Raw genomic sequence first — 18,778 nt, forward strand, 5'->3', positions numbered from 1 at the left:
AATGCTGGCCATTGCTGGTTGTTTCTGGGAATACAGATTGAAGGACAAGATGACCTACTCCTGCTTCTTGGAACTCAGGGGAGGACTTGGGCCAAACTGAGGAAGTCAAGCATGCTGTTGCAAATCTGAAAGCGGTTTCCTTGCTTTCTGGTAAGCAGGACTGAAAACCTTGCTAAAGAAGGTCAGAGACAGACTTCTCTTTCTCATGCACTGGTTTGTCAAAACTGAGGCTTGTGGGTTGTCGCCACAGTGCAGGGATTTTAAGTGAATGAAGAGGTGCCTTCTGTCACTTCAGCCAAGCCAGCTTGAGCACTCAGGGACTCAGGTGCAGCTGCTTGCTCTGTGTGTCTGCACTGAGGTCCCAGGACGTGCTACCATTACTCCCTCCCACGAGCATTGTGTTAGCTCTGGTATCTCTGTCCACAGCTGAAACAGTTGGGTGACAGGTGTAATGCTGCCATTGCAGTACTGCTTATGAGCAGTGATCTTGTGACTCCAGAAGACATCTTGCTGTATTTGGGCTGCTCATTCTTTTGGATTTCGGTTGCTTTGGGTAGGTCTGTTTGGTTATTTACTTCATTGGTTTTCTGTTGTGCCCTGACTGTTGTCCAAGTCATCTCTCCAATAGATCCAAAACCAGCTGACTAAGTGCTTGTACTGCTACAAAGAAGCTTCAGAACGAAAAAAATTAAAAAAAAAAAAGGAACTGTGTTTGTACATTTCCTCTGCTCCCTCTTCTGCCAAAGCCTGCTTACCAGGATAAGAATATGGCAGGTAGATAACCTTTTCTTTCCAGGTGCCTGCACACATCTGCCTCTGCTCTAGGTTGCAGACACACAATGAATATGAGTTTTATTCTCAGTTTGACTAAAGGACAGTGAGACCACACTATCCTTGTATACAATAGCATATGGTGTTCACTGGCTTTGCTGACTGCCTCTTGCAACAAGAGTTCCTCTGCTGCAAAATAAGTTCAAATTACTATTTGCAGGTACCTAGAGAGCAGGTGTAGAGGGTTCCTGAGCATTGTTCCAGCACTCTGGTACCACTTGAGTGTTACTGCCAATCATCTTGCTAATTTCTTTGAGGCCTAACCTGCAAAGATCCTGCATTGACCTGAAGGCTACAATAAAAGGGAGAGAGTGTTGAGTATTTACATGGGCAACTGAAAACCAGAAACACCTGGTATTGTTCCAGCACTCTGGTACCACTTGAGTGTTACTGCCAATCATCTTGCTAATTTCTTTGAGGCCTAACCTGCAAAGATCCTGCATTGACCTGAAGGCTACAATAAAAGGGAGAGAGTGTTGAGTATTTACATGGGCAACTGAAAACCAGAAACACCTGGTTTTAGAAACACATTTTAAATTACCAATTTCTAAATGAAATTTCCATAACTGAAAAATTTGAAACCTGTAAAGTGAGAATAGAAAAATGCTTGACATTCAGAGAGAAAATATGTGAGGAGATACGCCTTAACCAAGACCCAGTTTACTCCTAGAAGGCATGCCTGGATAAAACCCAAAAGCTGGATGAGATCTGTTTGTCATTTTGCAGTGCCCCTGACATAGCTAAGTTGCATTTGGAGCTCAAATTTTCTCTTGTTTCATTGCAAGAGGAAGGGGAAAATGAGGGATAACTGGGAAAGGGCAAGCCAAAATCACTAGTCATGCATCACTAACAACAGCTAAGAATATTACAGTAAATTATTTCAGTATAGGTGCCTGCTGCAGAACTAGACAGAGCCACCTGGCACATACAGTAATTTTGTGCATTTCAAGTAAGAGCAGTCTTTGCCCTCCAAGGAAACTGTACTGACACTCTCATTTCTTTTTTTAAGTGCTAATACACTGTCAGATGCATGCTTGTCTAAGCCATGCAGGCTAAAATTTCTAGGAAGAGAAGGAGAAGAGAACGATGAGATATAATCCATTTTACTGCAGGATTGCTACTCAGCAGCCAAGAAAAGACCCATATAAACCTGGGTTTTGTATTCCACAATGCCAGCTTTCAGCTGTCACTTTATAGTTCAGGCTTTCTACAGTAGAAATTACATGTTCTCATATGTTTGAAAACTCCTGGCGTACACAGAGATGCTCCTTATTCAAACAAGTGTAATAGTCCCTGACACTGTGGGAGTTTCAACCTGCTTTCTGTTCCTCAGCACTTTGCCTGAAAAGCAGACACAAGCAGTGCAGACAAATGCTTCCCCAGGCATTGCCGTGCTGCCCTTAACCTGGATAGTCCTGGAGCTGATGAGGCTTTGCAGTGAGTCTAGAGCACCCCTTTGCTCTAAAGGGCTCTTACGGAAAAGGAGCCAGCCATAAAGGTCCATTGCAAGCTCCTCAAGTCTGAGGCCAGTTTTGGAGACTGGCATTGTATCACTTCATCATAGCATCTCACACATCATATGATTCCAGCAGGTGAGTTGAGAAGTCTAGGCATAAGGTACCAATCTCGAATTATACTGAAATAGAGGCATACAGATCCAAAGATTAACCACCAAGTTTTGCCAAGAGTACCTTGTCTCTTGTATGTCAGTATCTAGTGCTCATAAAAACAGGCACAGAGCTGCACTCAAAAAGGTCAAATAGAATCACTCAATGATGTGAATTCCCTTTGAATAAGGGAATTTCTTAAGAATAAGTGCAGGTGTTGATTTGAAAGAGAGAGGGGATAGGAAGAGAAGAAAAGGGCTGAAAAAGACCTGGAGGGCAATGAAAATTTAGCTCATAGCCTGAACCAGTGTTGCAGCATGACCCTGAGAAATATGTGCAAAAAAACACATCGGGGCAGCAGAGGAGTTTTTATGGGGATAAATAGATAATGTTTTAATTGCTTCCTCCTGTTCACAAGAAAAAGGCTTTGAAAGTACACAGGATACATCCCTGATATCTCCTCCTTGTGGGAACAATGCTTGGGACACTGTGTTTCTGATTCATTCACACAGACGGGAGTCAAAATAGCAACATTTGTGGTTATCAAGTAGAGGATTATTGTTTTCTTCAGTGCTAACCTCCAAGGTTAGGAAAGGAATGGCAAAAATAATTTCAAGAAAGGATAAATTCTTTTTTGCTTTGTCCTCATCTAACAGAGAGCAGAGTTGGAATGCAGAGAATTTTAAAAGCAATTTCTATTTCCTAGTTTGCTGTGACTTTAGGTCCTGTAAGAACAGTGTGCCTATTGGAACCATGCCATTACAAGGGTATGTGGTCAGTTTGGAGTATTTTTGTAAGAGGACAGAATGATTTGATGAATTTTCAGTGTTCTGGCTTAAATTATTCATAAAGGTTTGGTCAGAAAACTCGAAGAGAAGGAGTCAGCTGGAGCACTTTAAACTTTATATCAACATCTGGTATCTTAAACAGCATCAAAAACTGACTGCGGAGAAAATGAAAGCTCTCAGTAGCGAAGGTTACCGATCTGGGGTAACCTCTGAAGGCAGACTCCAAAATGGAGAAGATAAAAAAGGCAATTCGTCATTTTGCTGAAGTCCAGATACACTTGCTGATAGAAGGAAAAGAGCAGCAGTATATTAGAATTCTGTGCAGTGCCTGCACACATGTCTGGCCATGTAAAAGTATATGCATCAGCTTAACCTCTTAATGACACCTGTCTGACTTGCAAAAAAATTCTGGGATCACGCAAAATCTGTTACAGAGGGCTTGGGAGTGGCAGTGATTTCAGGGTATGTGTAGGTGAATATGGGGATGCCACTGATGCCATGATGCCTTTTCTTTTATATATCTTTTATATACCTTTCGTGTATCCCTAGTGCTCTTAACATGCATATTAGTAATTCCTTAAATCTGCTAACTTAATATAGTATTCTGCTGAGCCAGGAAACCAAACATCCTAGAGGCCTTGCAGCTGGAGGCTGGAAAGCCCTATGCTATCTTAAGAAACCAAGGTCCTCTCTAAAATACATCCTGTAAACTAGGATTAAGCCCATCTAGGGAGGAATTCTTCAGGATGTGAAGGTGTCATACTATTCATTCAAGCCTCTCATTAGGGCATCTTTATTAGATATGCTAATTTGTAAAGTCAATAAAAATGTATCTGCAATTTTTTGGAAGTGTACATTTCAGCATGCTCCATCTTGGCAAAGTGCTGCACTATAAAAATCCCTATTAAATAATATATTTTTTAATATAAAAACCCTTTATCCCTTAACTGTTCCTGGCTCTCAAGACAAAAAAAAAAGCACCACCACAGCTCAGGAAAGAAGACAGATGTGACATTTACTCCTGGACTGTATGTCTGAAAAAATGGAACAGCTTTTGCAACTGCTGGTTGCCAGTAAAGTATGGACATAGCAGCATAACATTTCCATTGCACATCCTAGTGGTGTCCAGCACTCAAAATGAATATTTCTAATAAAAGTTGAAACTGTCAATGAGCATTTTATAGTATATTTAGTTGTCCTTAACGCAGTATAGCTCTAAGGCCAAATACAGGTTCTATGTGTTCTATGTGAGGAAAAAAAATCTGCTAAAAATTCAAGTCTCCTCTAGCCCAGTAAGATGTTTCTATTCCATTGCAAAAGCTCCAAATGGGACTCACTAAGCAAAGCTGTCTGATGTTCCTGATTCCTACAGTTTCACTTATGCAGTTCCTCAGTGCTTTGGACACTTCCAGGTGGATTGTGAGATACCATAAGGAGGGGGAACATGAAAAAAAATCAGTTCATAAGAAGTATTTATGTAAAAATACCATTTCCTATCTAGAATCCAGCCATCGGAATCCCAAGGTCGTTGTGTTTTCTGGTCTGTTAACATGGCAAACCAGGCATGCTTGGCACAGAAAGTAAAAGAGAAGGTAAGAAGAAGTTAAGTTATTTTGAGTCTTTCTTCATAAATTAGAAATCAGCAAGGCTGTCCTTCTCTGTTTGATTTTAAAAGCTTTATTTGGATATCATGCTGAACACAGCCAGTAAGCAATTCTGTATCATGTTGAACCACTACTGAGCAAAAGGAGACAGAAACACAGCACAAAAGAAAGTGTAGTGGAAAGCCCTGATGTGTACCAGTGCACAAATTTAGCATTTGAGTATGTATGCATCACAGTTCCATGTGTGTCTACTGATGGGCAAGCAACTGATACATGCAAGTTTTGTACCATTGTAGTGTTTTATTTCCAAGTGGGAGCCTGAACCACCAAACCTGCAAGGTGCTACTATGGTGTGTAGTGGGTTGCCCAGCCTTGGTAATGACATGTTCAAGCAAAGTAAATAATTCTTCAGATAGATGAAGCCTGTTAGGAATAGCCCTGACATAAAAACACAGTCTTAGCAAGCTTTCAGTAGTTTACAAAAGAGTTAAAAATTCTGATGACATTAATGGCAATTGAGTGTCTCCCAAAATAAAAGTTTTAACACTCAGGAGTTCTGCTCTAGTATGTCACTGTTGAATTTAAGTTCAGTAACCACTGTTCAGTGATCTAACTTCTCCTGGTCTGTTCCAGGCACCCTTTTTTTTAAACAATGACAGAGAAAGGAACTGCATGAGGCCACAAAACCATCTATTCCCTATTTCAGAGGATTTTATGACTTTCAGACACAAATTTTATCATATTATTATTATGTGTTGGGAAAATTAATTTTTTTTTCTGTTTATCACTGTGGCTTGTCCAATGGCCTAATTAGCTGTGATAACTGTGTCTCTAATCCCTCATCTGGCTCTGACCTTGAATGACTTTGGGTAAGAAAATTTTTATTTCTCAGCTTGCTTTTATCCATCAGGAAGATACTAATGTTGAAGGTTTTTTTTCTTCATGGCTTTAAAGGAAGGATCATCTATGAATTCTTGTGGGGTATGGCAGAGAAAGAATAAGAAACCAAATTATAGCAGGCTCCTTAGAGACAGAAAGATTCATGCACACCAAAACTTTATAAACCTAAGTAAAATCTTTCTTTCTCATTCTGCCCGTGAAATACCAGCATGTAGGTTTGTCAAAACCAGGACAGTACAGGTTATTAATTATCAAGATAATGCTATGAAAATAATATTTTCTGCTGGTGACCATGACCTTGTAAAGTACATTCAAATTCTTTTTATGTACCTCTTTGCACATATAGCCAGAGTTGCCATATCACAATCACGGAGAGCCTGGTCATCTTACATTTACAGTATTTGCTATTTTTGCAGAGGAGACAAACAATAAAATTCCCATTGAAGGATACAGTGCAGTGTTTTTTACATACTGCTGCATATGCAGGCATTTTCTAATGTAATTCCAAAAGTATTGAGGCTTTTATCTATACTGTGTCCTTGGGTATAGATACAGCCCTTAAGGCAAGAAAACAGGAAATAGTAACAGGATTACAATTTTAATTTGGACTTCAACTCTACAAAGATGGAGAAGACACCACAGAAGAGGCACCATGTGCACTCAAAGGATATCCATCTGAGTAATGCTTAATAGAGGAAAGTTAATTGAACTATTTTTTAACTGAAGTGTGGAGAAATAAGATTATTAGATAGAGAACTTCCGTGATTAAGCACAGAATCTTCCAGGTTCCACTGAAATACCTGGCATGCAGTCTGTATTTTATCAGACGCATGCGGAGAAGCTCCTGTAGGAGCATGGGGAGGTCGTTCTTGTGTAACAAGATAAAACCTAGCACAGCCAACACGTAGTGCTCAGTGAGGAAAGTTATCTTCAAAAGGAGCCACAGTCTCTCACAGAGATGAAATACCTCTAGTCAGACAAGTTACTAGCTTGCAAGCTAGCTTGCACTTCTAGTGACTGATGGGGAGCAACTGGTGGTCTGTATTTTGTACCTGGGTGAAACAATTTCCATCTGCATTTAAAATTGTTTGTGACAAAATAAAGTAGTAAAACACATGCTACCCACTGCTCCAGTCTGTGCTCTGTGAAATGCTGGCAGGATAGGTACAGCTCTGTCACCAGAACCAGACTGGTGACAAACACTCCAAAACATGCTTTCACAGTTTTGTAGTGAGTATTATGACAGCTGCAAGGTGCTCTTCAGGTTCTTGTCATCTGTGGTGTACTTTTTCCAAGCTTTTTGCATGGTCATTGACTGTCTGCCTGCTTTCACAAGCAGTGAAGTCATTACGTCCCATCACAATGGTCTTCAAAATGATCTCCATTTTCCCCTACAGCTTATCCAATTCACAGGTATTGCTTGCTGCCACCGAAAATGCCCCCTACCCACTGGAATTCAGACTTCTAGATCCAGGTCATCTTCTCAGTAGGGCCTGTTCATGCAACTGCATCTAGCTAAAGGAAAGCTGGAACTGAACCAGGTGGTCAGAAACCAGGAACACCTTTGTACCAGGAACAGAGGGTGCACATGCCTGTAAGGTGTCAAGCCGAGCCTGTATAATGCAATTGGCATGGGAGTGAGGTGGTGCCAGGAATGAGGTTAGCACTTCCTCCTTTCAACACCTTCTGGTTCACTCCTGTCTTTCCTAGCACCTTGATACTTAAGCTGCTCTGGTGTGGACCCTCATGGCCTTAGAAACAGACTGAGAAGGTATTTCACTAAGACAAATGTTAAAAGATTTGTGGGGCTAATGCAGACATATGGGAGCTATGGTGTAAGACAGTGGAGAAGACAGAGGTGTTGGATTGGCAAAGGGAAAAGATGAAAAACATGCCATGAACACAGTAGATGGAAAACTTAAGAGAAAACGAAAGCAGGTGGGAGAAGGCAAGAAAGATGGTGCTAATAGCATGGACAGAATCTAGGGAAAGGCCAGGAAGTCACAGTAAGACAAGCAGAAACAAAATGCATGATGTATGTGCCCTGTGCATCTGAACCAGGGGAGGAACACAGCCATATTGCAGGCCTTTCACTCGTTTCAATACTGGTCTGTTTCCATGAAGTGGCAAGAAGCCAACAATGACAGGATGAAAAGTCCTCATGTTGCGCACAGACCAAGATACTTGTCTGGAGTACAGGGCCTTGAGGAGAAGCTGTATGAGAAGTGGCTGAGGTCTCTGGATCTATTCAGCCGGGATGAGACTGAGGAGAAACCTCATCGCAGTCTACAACATCCTCGTGAGGGGAAGAGGAGAGGCAGGCACTGATCTCTTTATCTGTGATGACCAGTGACAAGAGCTGAAGACATGGCATGAAGGTCTATCGGGGAGATTTAGGCTGGACTCCGCATAAAAAGAGAGGTTCTTAACCCAGAGGATGGCTGGGCACTGAATGTTCTCCCCAGGTAAGTGATCATAGAACCAAGCCCAAGAGAGTTCAAAAAGCACTGGAAAACGCTTTGCACATGGTGTCAGGCACATGGTGTCATTCATGGGGTTGTTCTATGCAGCACCAGATTGACTTGATGATCCTTGTGAGTCCCTTCCAACTCAAGCTATTCTGTGATTCTGCGAATGGGACACGGCATTCCGTGGGCATCTTTTTTACGGAGCTAGAGTTTAACTGAAGACACTTCTGCAGGCCTGAGGAAGGCGGAACGCGGGAAAAAAACCCCAAACAAACATGAAGAAAAGACTCCAGTCCTGTGTGCCTACAGTCGCAGCTCCCCAAATCTGGCAGAATGAGTAACGCAATCAGTGACGGATCGCCGGCTGTTCTCTGCCGCTCTTTCCACATAGAAAAGATGATTAATGCGTGTCCTTCGGGCCAGGCCGGTGCTACATTCCGTTACGTCGGCCGCTTCCTTGCCCCGGGCGGCGCCCGCCCTGGCCCGGCAGCCCGCGCGGGAGGGCCGCCGCCCTGCCGGGGAGTTTCCTCTTCCTCCGGCAGCGCGGCCGGGGCGGGAGGAGGAAGGGGAAGGGGCCGGGGCCGGGAAGGCTGCAGCGCGGCCGCCGCCGTCGCTGGTGCGGCAGGGGCGGAGCGGCGCGGGAGGCGGCGCCAGCGGCCGGCGGGGCCCGGAGTCACCGTGTCACGGCGCCCGGGAACCCGTTGCCGCCGGATCCGCCCCCCGTGGGGCGAGCGAGGAGGCAGGAGGAGGAGGAGAAGGAGGAGGAGGGAGGCCGGCTCTTCGCCGCCTCTTGTGTTTTCGCCCCCTTCCCGGCCCAGCCCCGGCCCCACTCCTCTCACACCGGGGCGGCGGCGGGGGGCGAGGCCGCAGCGGCGCCCGAGCTGCCCGCGGGAGCCCCGGGACGGGCCTGGGCCGCCTTCTCTGGACTAGGATGTCCCGACATGAAGGTGAGCGGCGCGGGGCGCCCAGGCCGCTCCCGGCGGCGGCGGCGGAGCCCGGCCCGGCGGCCTTGGTGGCCGATCATCATCATGGCGCCGCCGGGAGCGGGGCCCGGGGCCCGGCGGCGGAAGGAAGGAGAGGCCCCGTCGGGCGGGCCGCGCTCTGCAGTGTCATAGCGGGGGAGGCCGGTACGGCCCGTTCGCCGCGCGGCCTCCGCCGGGCGGGGCCGGGGCCGCAGGTACGGTCGGCGGGGAGGCCGAGCCGCCCCGCTCCTCCGCCCGAAGGACGGGCGGAGCGAGGTGCGGCGCCCCCGGCGGGCCCGGCCGCCGTGGGTGGGCGGTGGCGCGGGGCGGCCCTGCCGACGTGTCGGCCGCCGCCGCGGCGGGTCCGGCCGAGCCCCGCGCCCCAGGGCCCCCCTGGGTGCCGGGGGAGCGGGGCCCGGGGCAGAAGCGTGCGGGCGGCCTGCCTGGCCTTGACGAGAGGTGGCGGCCCCGGGATCTGCCCGTTCTCCCTCGGTTTTGCCTTGCGGCCGAGGAGGCCGGCGCTGCTGTAGTAGTGGCATGTTTTGAGGCCGCCGGAGAAACGTGTTCCATGTGCTGCTTGCCTCTGGACCCGTGTGTTTACCGCCGTGGAAGTGTTCAGTGGGTAGTTAGTCGGAAGGAGCAAGGTGGAGGAAGAGATATAAGCTAAGAAAGGAATTTCTGCAGGAAGAAGATGAGACTATGAAACCAGGAGAGAAAGTTGTTCGGTTTTGCCACGCTTGTTTACCACCGCGTAAGGCGTTGGGACTAGTGTTCTATGAAACCAGGGGTTGTTATCTGAAAAGGTAACTTTCTGCCATGTTAGGAACTTAATTCAGTATTGTTTCGTTTTCTCTTAGCTGATTTATCATTTGTGTTTCATCTAATGGAAAAATATTTTGGCAGAAACATTATAGGAGAATTCAGTATTTGCAGCTCATACTGCTGATTCCTAGTTAGCAGCTTGACTTTCGGCAGTGTTGTATGTGTGATGGGTTTTTGGTGTGTGTTGAAGTATTTTGCAGACTTCTTGTTTGTGCAGAATCTCTATCAAAGTATTGTCTTCCCTGATTCCACTAACTTTTTGTTGTTTACTTGCCAAAGATAAAGCCTAGTAGGACTGAAGATAAAGCTTAGTAGGACTGCTGCTTTTTCTCTCCTTCCTCCACCTCCCTCCCCCCTCGTGTTTTCCCATGAGGGTGGAAATTGATTTCTTTATGGTTAAAGATACAGTTTTTAACTGAAATAAAATTATTGATCACAGAGTTGCTCTTGGTGCTGTAGTAGGATAGTAAAGATAGTAAAGCAGTCTTGTAAATATGTTCTGTCATGCATGTATCTGTAATAATCTCTTTAATATACAGCAGTGAAATGCAGACTTTTCTAACTTGAACAGATCAAAATTACGGAAGTTTTATCATAGTGATAAGTGACATCATATGCTGTTCTTTAGTAGTTCTCAGTGACAAGTGCATGGACTATTATAACAAGTGATGATGTATTAAAAAGACAATCCAGCTCTGTCTTTTTGTTAAAATAGAATTTGTAAGTAGGTTTTCTTGTGTGTTTCTTGTGAAAACTGTAGCATGAATTTTCCTTTTAGTTGTTAGATGTTTGTAGTAGGGAAAATTTCCTGTCTTTGATATTTGTTGGTATTTTTAGAAGAAATGACTGTTAATGAAACCGAGCTTGATATTCTCTTTCCAAAGCAGATTCATTTAGACACACCTAGTTAGAAAAAGCAGATAATTGCCTAATTAATTACCTAATTGGGAAACGAGTGTGAGTTTTGGTAGTTTTGGATCATGGATGTAGACCTCTTAGGTGTGTGTGTACAAACAATGCTTTCCTGAAACCATGAGAAAGAACAGTATGGGATTAAAAATGGCATCTACCACTGTCTCCTTGTGATTTTTTTTTTTTTAAAGCTACTCTGTCTCTTAGTTTCTCAATGATTCTCCTCTTACTTTACATTTCAGATGTGTTCTTTTAGGCAACTTTAGTTACAGGGATAGAGTAACATATTATTATGGGAGGGATGGTTTTCCAGGTTTATGGAGAAGAGGTGTGGGTGCTTGATTTTGGTAGAACTCTGGAAATCCATAGAAACTATATACTAAAAAAGAAAGGTGATTCTTGCTTCAGAACTGTGCAAGGTTGTCCACAGGTGACAGTGTTTGATCCAGTATGACTAGTTGGGGATGACTGTCTTGGAAGAATATGGTGTAGGGAAAAAGCAAGCTCTAATCACTTTTTTTTTTTTTTTTCCTGTGTATTTTCTTTAAAATGGTCCATACACAGAGTTACAAACAGGATTTATTGATATTGCTTGACAGAATCGAGATGCTGTACCAGTTTATGGTGGAAAAGTATATATCTGGATGTGTAAGTGCTGGAGAAGTTAGGATTCTAAAGGCTTGGGACTTTTAAGCAGGCTATTAAGCATCTGATGGAGATTTGCGCTTAATTTCCATTGTGCTTTTTGACTGCTTCTTCAGTGTAATAATATGTACATAACAATTGTTTGGGTTATTTTGGTTAGTTGGTTTTTTTTAAAGTGAGATTTTGTTATCCTTCACTAAAAGTTTCACCACAGTCTGCCTTCTCACTGTACTCCCATTTCACACTTGAGGTCCAGACTCCGTTTTGTCCCAAATCCAGGAAAATGGACACCAACTAGATTTTGAATCAGTGTTGCTTTTTTTGACCCGTTTATTCAGTGTTCAGTGGACTTCCTTGGTAATGCTGTCAAGAGTTAAGTATTTATCTCTTGGTATTGCTAGGCTCTTCTAATTTTTCAAAACCATTTTTGTTGTGTGATTTGGTGTTAGGACGCTAGCTGTTCTTTGCCTTTGGTTTGTGTAGAATGCAACATGAGGTTGTTCCCTGGTCTTGGATTTCATGTTGTTCCCTTTATAGGAACAATATGCTGTGTTTCTGTGGGTTAGCCCCTCTATGAAGGAATAGGTGGTAGTAGTATTTGGCCGCCTACAAGGAACAGGTAGGTAATTTTTTTTGACTCTCTGGAAAGTTTACCAGAAGGTATTTGCTTATTACAAGGTATCTCTTCATTAACATTTATTTGGCAGTGATTCTCTTATTTGGCAGTAGACACCACCCAAGACAGCAGAAAAATCGAGAATTGCAACTTTCAGGAATGTCATTACAAGACCATTTTTGCAACTTGTTTTGTGGAACTAGGTCACAAGAGCATTAACTGTCCTGGGTTCAGATTCCCTTCAGCTGGCATCCCTAGAGGGCTCCCAGTTCCATATCACCTGCATCACTTAGTTCTCCATCTCTCATGCTCTGCACCTCACTCCCAGACCCAGTTCCATCCTCTTCTGCCTGTTCTAACTAAAGGAGATAGTCTTTAAGCTTCAAAGAGCTGTCAGCAATGCAAGTGCTGGGGTTTTTTGCTGGTCCACACCCCATATGTCAGCATTTCTTATGTATCAGCAAAGGTCTGCAGTTAATCCTAGTCGTACATGAAGTGAACTGTGAGTGAATGGTGGTAACACAGCCAGGAGGGGAAAGCAGTGACTGTCAGGACCACATGGCCTTTCCAAATATTCTCTTCTGGCTTTGATATCCTTTCAGTGGAGGGAGCCAATGTTTCTGTGCTCCTTTTCTTTGTGTGTATACGTAAATAAGTAGCATACAGATACTGAAATAAAGTGCTTATTTGTAGTAGAAAGGTAAATAAGTAAACCTTTAAAAAGAAATGCATGTAACTGCAATTTTGAAATTCAAGAAATCATAGTTACAGTTGAATATATACCAACCACTTGAAAACCATTAGTATAAGGGTAATGTTCACTCCAGTCCTCTAGGTGTACAGTGAAAAGATTGTAAGTCTGGGTTGATGTTGTTTTCTGTAAGGTCACAATACAAAACATAAAACTTAATCTGAAATAAACTTTTTGAAAACATTAATAGTTAAGAGTTATTTCTGCCCTTTGTAACAGTGCAATAGCTGTGTCGTACTTGAGCTGCAGAAGGATACTGCAAACTCCTGTCACAATAATGCCCAGCCAATTGATGCATAACTTAATACTTCATATGGTGTTAGTTAAAAGGTGCCACACAAAATGCATAATAATTATATTTTTGCATGTAAAACTTACAGTTCACTTAACAAGACTCTATCTTTTTTTTGTACAAAGTACTCAAGGTATGGTGTTGGTGAAGTGTGACATGTAGTAATGAAAGGTACATCTTTGAGACCAGTTAAGACTTGATGCCTTCCAGTGCTTACTTTTCTTACGTCTTCTCCAAACAAGGAGTTTGCTGTTTCACAATATGGAGTAATAACAAATTCTTGCATGTGTTGCTGCCACTGAGATATATTTTGTTGAAAGTAAGTCCAGATTAAGTTGTACATGTGAACAGTGAAGATTTTTGAATTTGCACTAGCATTTCCATCTGCCAAAGTATTTTCTAGCTGTATATGCGAAATATTTTGTACTCTTGTTAGCTTTACTCTGTAGTAGCATATTAATGCATCTAATTACAGATGTAGTGGAGTATCTAAAAATGAGTTAGTGTGACAATTTGACTAGCGAGAGCCGTGTTTAGGCACAAAAAATGTTAACGTTAAATGTAAACAGCTTGCAAATGTGATTGGAAATATTTGAACACAGTAATTTGCTTTTTTATTAAACTTGTTTGATATCAGTACAAAACTGAATCATTACTTAATGATAAAAAGAGCTGGAAACATAATTCATATTTTAACTGGCAAGATAGTTACTGGCTTTATGGAAGCTAGTTTTAAAACAAGGGTTGTGGCTGAGGTGTAGGAAACAACCTAGGTGCTGCTGTTCCTACAGAGGCTGAACAAGGTCCTCCAAAAATATTTGTAAAGGGAGAACATTTTTTCTCTCAGGTCTTTATAAAAAGTAATGACACCATCATGGGAAAAGGGAGAAAAAGATTAGATCTAAATTATCAATGTTGAAAGGCTGATAGCCTATATCTTAAGTAGGAAAACTGGAACAGAGCTGTGATACTTTTAACATCATGAGGTGCGGGTGAAGAGAGAAGACAAAGGTGAAAAAGCTGTCTTCCAAATGTTGATTTGAACAAGAAGGGATTCAGGGGTAATTTGCAGAGCCATGAAGATTGCTTGAGTGGACAAATAAAATGCATACATATTAAATAAAAAGAAGAAAGCTTTTCAAATACTTTTCCATGTTTACATTACTGATAGCATTTGAGAGAGAGTCGTTGGTGTCACTGTTCATTGTTGTATCTTCATTGTTATGTTACTTCCATTATTGTTAAATGTGAAACCAAAGCAGTGAATGCTGTGTTAATACAATCAAGAAGCTGCTGGGTACAGCAGCATATTTGAAGAATGTTGCTCAGGAATTGGGATGTACCAGAGACAGGTTGCAGAGGCAACAATAATTCAACCTCATTTGAGTATTTTTATTTTGTACACAGCTGCATGTTATCTACTCCATACCACCCTGCATTCTTTAGAGTGTACAGGATCCATATAAGATCACTGCTCAGTGTTAGGGAGTGAACAGCAAATGAGCAGATAGAGACATTACAAAAAGAAAGGATGGCCAAGGTGTTGACAGTGGAGCTTTGTTGTGGAAAGCTGGATCAACTGTCCTGTCCTCTGTTGCAGTTCATGTGAACTGCTAGGTAAGTTGCTTTGTCAGGAATTTACACGTGGCTGTTAGCTGTTTGTTCCATGTGAACACCTGGTTTGGGAATTTGGGATCTGAGCATTCACACCTGCAACTGTATTAACTGAGCAGTGAGCTTTGGAAAAACACTTAGTTGTAGACAGTCAAGAATTCTTATAAATCTGTCCTTTGGCATCTCAGATTGGGTGACTGGGTTCAGCAGACTTGGAGTTTTATTCTTTACATCCTATGGTTTCCCTCTATTTCAAGAGAATTGAGATCTTGCTTAGAAGTGTTGTTAATTCATTGATGGTTGGGGTGCACTGAAATGCCATAGGTAAAATGCTTGCAGAGAGTGGGCAGTGAGAAATTTCATAGTCGGTGCAAATTTCTTTGAACTGTGTGATAACTAAGGGCTCAGGCTGACCAAGGAGGAAACTTTTCCTCTTTGTTTACTGAACATGCTGGTGTGTTCTGATTTTTCAGCCTTCTGATGTTTACATTTGGTAGTGGAGTTTTCTCACCATTGTAATATAAACAAAGAATGATGTTTTGTAAATTGTGCATTCCTTTCCTGGGGGAAAGACAAATTGATGGACATTTAGTTTGATGAGTGGGGTTGAAGAGGTGTCAACCTCATCCCCCAATCCCTGATCAAACTCCAAAGACTATTTAAACCCTTATCCCAGAAAAAAAAACTCCTCCTTTCTCATCCTCACAACAAAATTATGTCCGTCTGGTGTCATTGGTGCACTGAGTAAGGTGATAGTTTTTAAGAAAGGAGTATAATTCGTGTTAGATGACATCTGATAGATTCTGACCATAGATTGATACTAGGGATATGTATATTTTAATGTGAGCTTTCGTGGGTTTTGTTCCTGGAATCATTTAGGCTAAATCCTCCTCACGCAATGTGTTCTTCCCCTCTACAGGATTTACAACAGATGAGCAGATTTGGTAGCTGTGGGTTCTGAAAATGGAGACATAATGGAGAAGGGGTATACAAAACTTTAGCTATAGACAGAAGTGTGCTCACTCATACAGAAACAACATAATTAACATTAAGGTACTGAGAGCAGTTCAGAAAACTCAAGCAGAGTGCTGTTAGTGACTCAGGATGTAAGAGTGTGTGAGGGGGAATTACTGTATGGGCAGAAATTGAAAAGGTGTTTGCCTCAGGCTGATAGAGAATCTGGAAGAAAGGCATCACTGCATAGGAAGGAATCTGTGATCACCCATCTCAAATATGAGAAGAAATCTCATGAGTTCAAGGGGAGGAATAAAATTGAACTGCTTTTTTGTATACTCTGTGATGAGATTATGGAGAATTTTTTCATTGATTGTTCTTGAAGCTACCTCATATCCAGATTTAACAGTTAAAGCTTTGAATTTTATCTTAAACTTTCTGCTCCAGGTGTTTTAACTACTTCTGATTCAAATGTGGCTGTCAAGGATCTTAAATCTTAGCTCCCTTTCCCTTAAGCATCACTTGAGTGTCTGGTTTGAACCTATATCTAGTCCTAATGGTTATCTACATTTTTTTTTCTCAGTGTAGCATTTTTACACAGTAAAGTAGGAACATTTGTAATTCAGTGTGAGGCACAGAGACAAGCCCATTAGTTTAACTGTTTCAGAAAGTATGTATAAACCCCAAGTTTCAGTTCAGATCTACTTGAAAAGTTTTGTGGGGGGGTTATTGTCATTTACTAAGTTCAAAAGTGAGATCTGTGCCAAGTAGAAATTGCGAGGCAGCATCACAGAAGTCTTGAAACTGTGTATCAGAGTTGTGTGCACCTGTTTATTTCTACCTCTTGAAGTTATTTGTTCTAATTTGAAATTAATTTTTAACTATGACTAGAATAAGTCACTGGAGCCTCTGACATTAGGAAAAAATTATTTTGCCCCACCTGCCAGGTTTGTTCTGAGAATATAGTTTGAATAAGTTGATTGGGGGAGGATGGTTGGATTTACTTGATGGAATTTTTGTTTTCTTCTGTTTTCAATTTGTCAAAAATGTTAGGTGTAGTCTATGATTTGCTTTTTATGGGTGTTCCTTTTTATTGCTCATTTGTCACCCTGCAGCAGATTTCATGTTTGTGTTAGTTCTTTCTGTTGTGATTGCTTTATTTGAAGCTTCTAGGACACTGTCTCTAAAAGTCACTCCATTTTCAGTTGGAGACGGGTACAACTCTTGTTGCAATAAACTTGGAACTTGGACACAAGAGACTGTGATGTTTCTCCCATATGCATGTGGGATATCAGGTGTAGATTTTGTCATGCCAGTAGGCAGCAAAGTCTCCTACAGGTAGGAATTAGTGGTCTTGTACTCCATTGCAGTGAGTTCTATAGATAAAAGTCTATTCTTCCAAATTTTTTACTCATTGGAACATTTCACTGGCATATATTGTTTGCAGCTATCACTTCATATTATGTCCCCGTATTACTTAAGATTTATTTTTGATTTCCCATTTTTATTAAAACCCTGTTGATTCTGTTCTGCATTTGATTCCACTGTCATTACTGACAAAATCCAGATGAAGAAAATATTAATTTTAAAATTATTTTTAAAAATATACTGCAGAAGTAAGATGAAACAACAGACAGAGTTCTAAAAAAAATTATAACTGCATTTTTTTTTTCTTACCTCAGGTCAGATTTGGCCACTTCCTTCCTTCTGCCACTTCCGGGTGCCAGATTCTTTTTGGGGGGCAATGTTTCTTGTCTTGACTGACAAGAGGTGCTGTCTCTGGTAGGATAAATTATCTTTGCTTTCTTTCTTTTTGTCTTTGATCTCTTATCCTTTACCATCTTACTTTGTTGTCACTATTCTTTCTTCTCCTTGGCTGTGCTCTCCCTCTCCTACTTTCCTCCTTTGAGTGCTCTGGGGTGGGATTTTCAACAATCTCTTGGGGAGCTATAGTTCCCTGTTGGGTGCAAGTGCAATAGGAATTTAATGCCTGCCTCTGTAAGCCTCTTTGAAAAGCAAAGCTCTGGTGTTTCTTGGTGCACAACTTGCCCTCATGTATTTCAGGAAAAAGCTGTTGCTGGAAAGATTTTAGGCAGCCAGATAGAGAGATGATGGACTTGTGTTTTGGTATAGTTTGTTGGCTGCTGAGATGAGGTGCCTTTAGTAGTGGAAATTTTACTAAGTTATGGTTGATGTATTCTTTATGTATTTTTTGAGCAGAGTCATTGTTTACAAAACTCATCAGTAAAACTTGATTCCTAGTGTAAATGCTATTTACTATTAGCTTATTGATACTAAAGCAGCCAGTAGTCTTGACTGAAGCTGATTTCCTATGGCTCGTTCTATGAGACTGAATTTACTCTTAAGAATTTGAAAGGACGAGGTGGAATCTATGTATAAACAGTGTGGAAATCAGCATAAATTAATGTGACAGGTAAAAATACCAATATTCATATTACGGTTGTAATTTTAAAAGAATTTCAAAACCGGTTTTCAGACCAACAGGGTTTCTTTCCAGCTGCTTGATGGTATGGGAGGAACTTCATGGCAGCTTCTGGAAATAAACAGCTGGGTGTGTGCTGAGGACAGCATTAGAATTACTTAACAGACTCCAGCAGCATCCTGGAGGTGCCTGGTTGGAGAGCAGTGAGATGTTAAACAGATGATATTCTGAGTACTTGATAGATATCTCAAGTATCCTAACTCCAGCAGCAGATCATATATGATTTTCAAGGTCACAAATGCATTAGTATGTAGTCATGTAAGGACCTCCTGTGTGATTGTCAGTTACTTTTGTCTTTATCTCCAAATAATAAGAATTGACATTCAGTTTTACTGGAATACATTTTTGCATATTTACCTCTGTGTGTGTGTATTAGCTAGACATGCTCAGAAATCATTCACCTGGAATCAGTTTTAAACTGCTGTGAGTCTTGATTATAAGCCCTTGTCAGATAAACTTTCTTTCATGATAAAATGAAATTACGACTGAGGAAATCTGTGGTCTGGGTA

General features: G+C 41.9%; 2 protein-coding genes and 1 long non-coding RNA gene across 4 annotated transcripts in view; 2 read left to right on the plus strand and 1 right to left on the minus strand.

Moving 5' to 3' along the window:
* Positions 1 to 18,778, minus strand: part of HOOK3 (hook microtubule tethering protein 3) — a 563,324-nt gene that overhangs the window by 422,585 nt on the left and 121,961 nt on the right. The gene's annotated exons all lie outside the window — the stretch shown is intronic.
* LOC136374330 (E3 ubiquitin-protein ligase KCMF1) overlaps positions 8,602 to 18,778 on the plus strand; it is a 44,298-nt gene continuing 34,121 nt past the window's right edge. The window contains exon 1 of one of the 2 annotated variants that reach the window (XM_066339640.1): positions 8,602 to 9,145. In XM_066339640.1, the coding sequence (XP_066195737.1) occupies positions 8,602 to 9,145 (544 nt within the window). Of the gene's footprint in view, positions 9,146 to 9,712; positions 9,912 to 18,778 lie in introns of those variants that run through there. The other variant, XM_066339641.1, reaches the window with a different exon arrangement.
* Positions 14,548 to 18,304, plus strand: LOC136374331 (uncharacterized). Its single transcript, XR_010745879.1, has 3 exons — positions 14,548 to 14,815; positions 17,449 to 17,536; positions 18,285 to 18,304. It is a non-coding gene; the product is annotated as an uncharacterized lncRNA (long non-coding RNA).

Source organism: Sylvia atricapilla, chromosome Z (genome assembly GCF_009819655.1).
Source record: "Sylvia atricapilla isolate bSylAtr1 chromosome Z, bSylAtr1.pri, whole genome shotgun sequence".
Classification (NCBI taxonomy): domain Eukaryota; kingdom Metazoa; phylum Chordata; class Aves; order Passeriformes; family Sylviidae; genus Sylvia; species Sylvia atricapilla.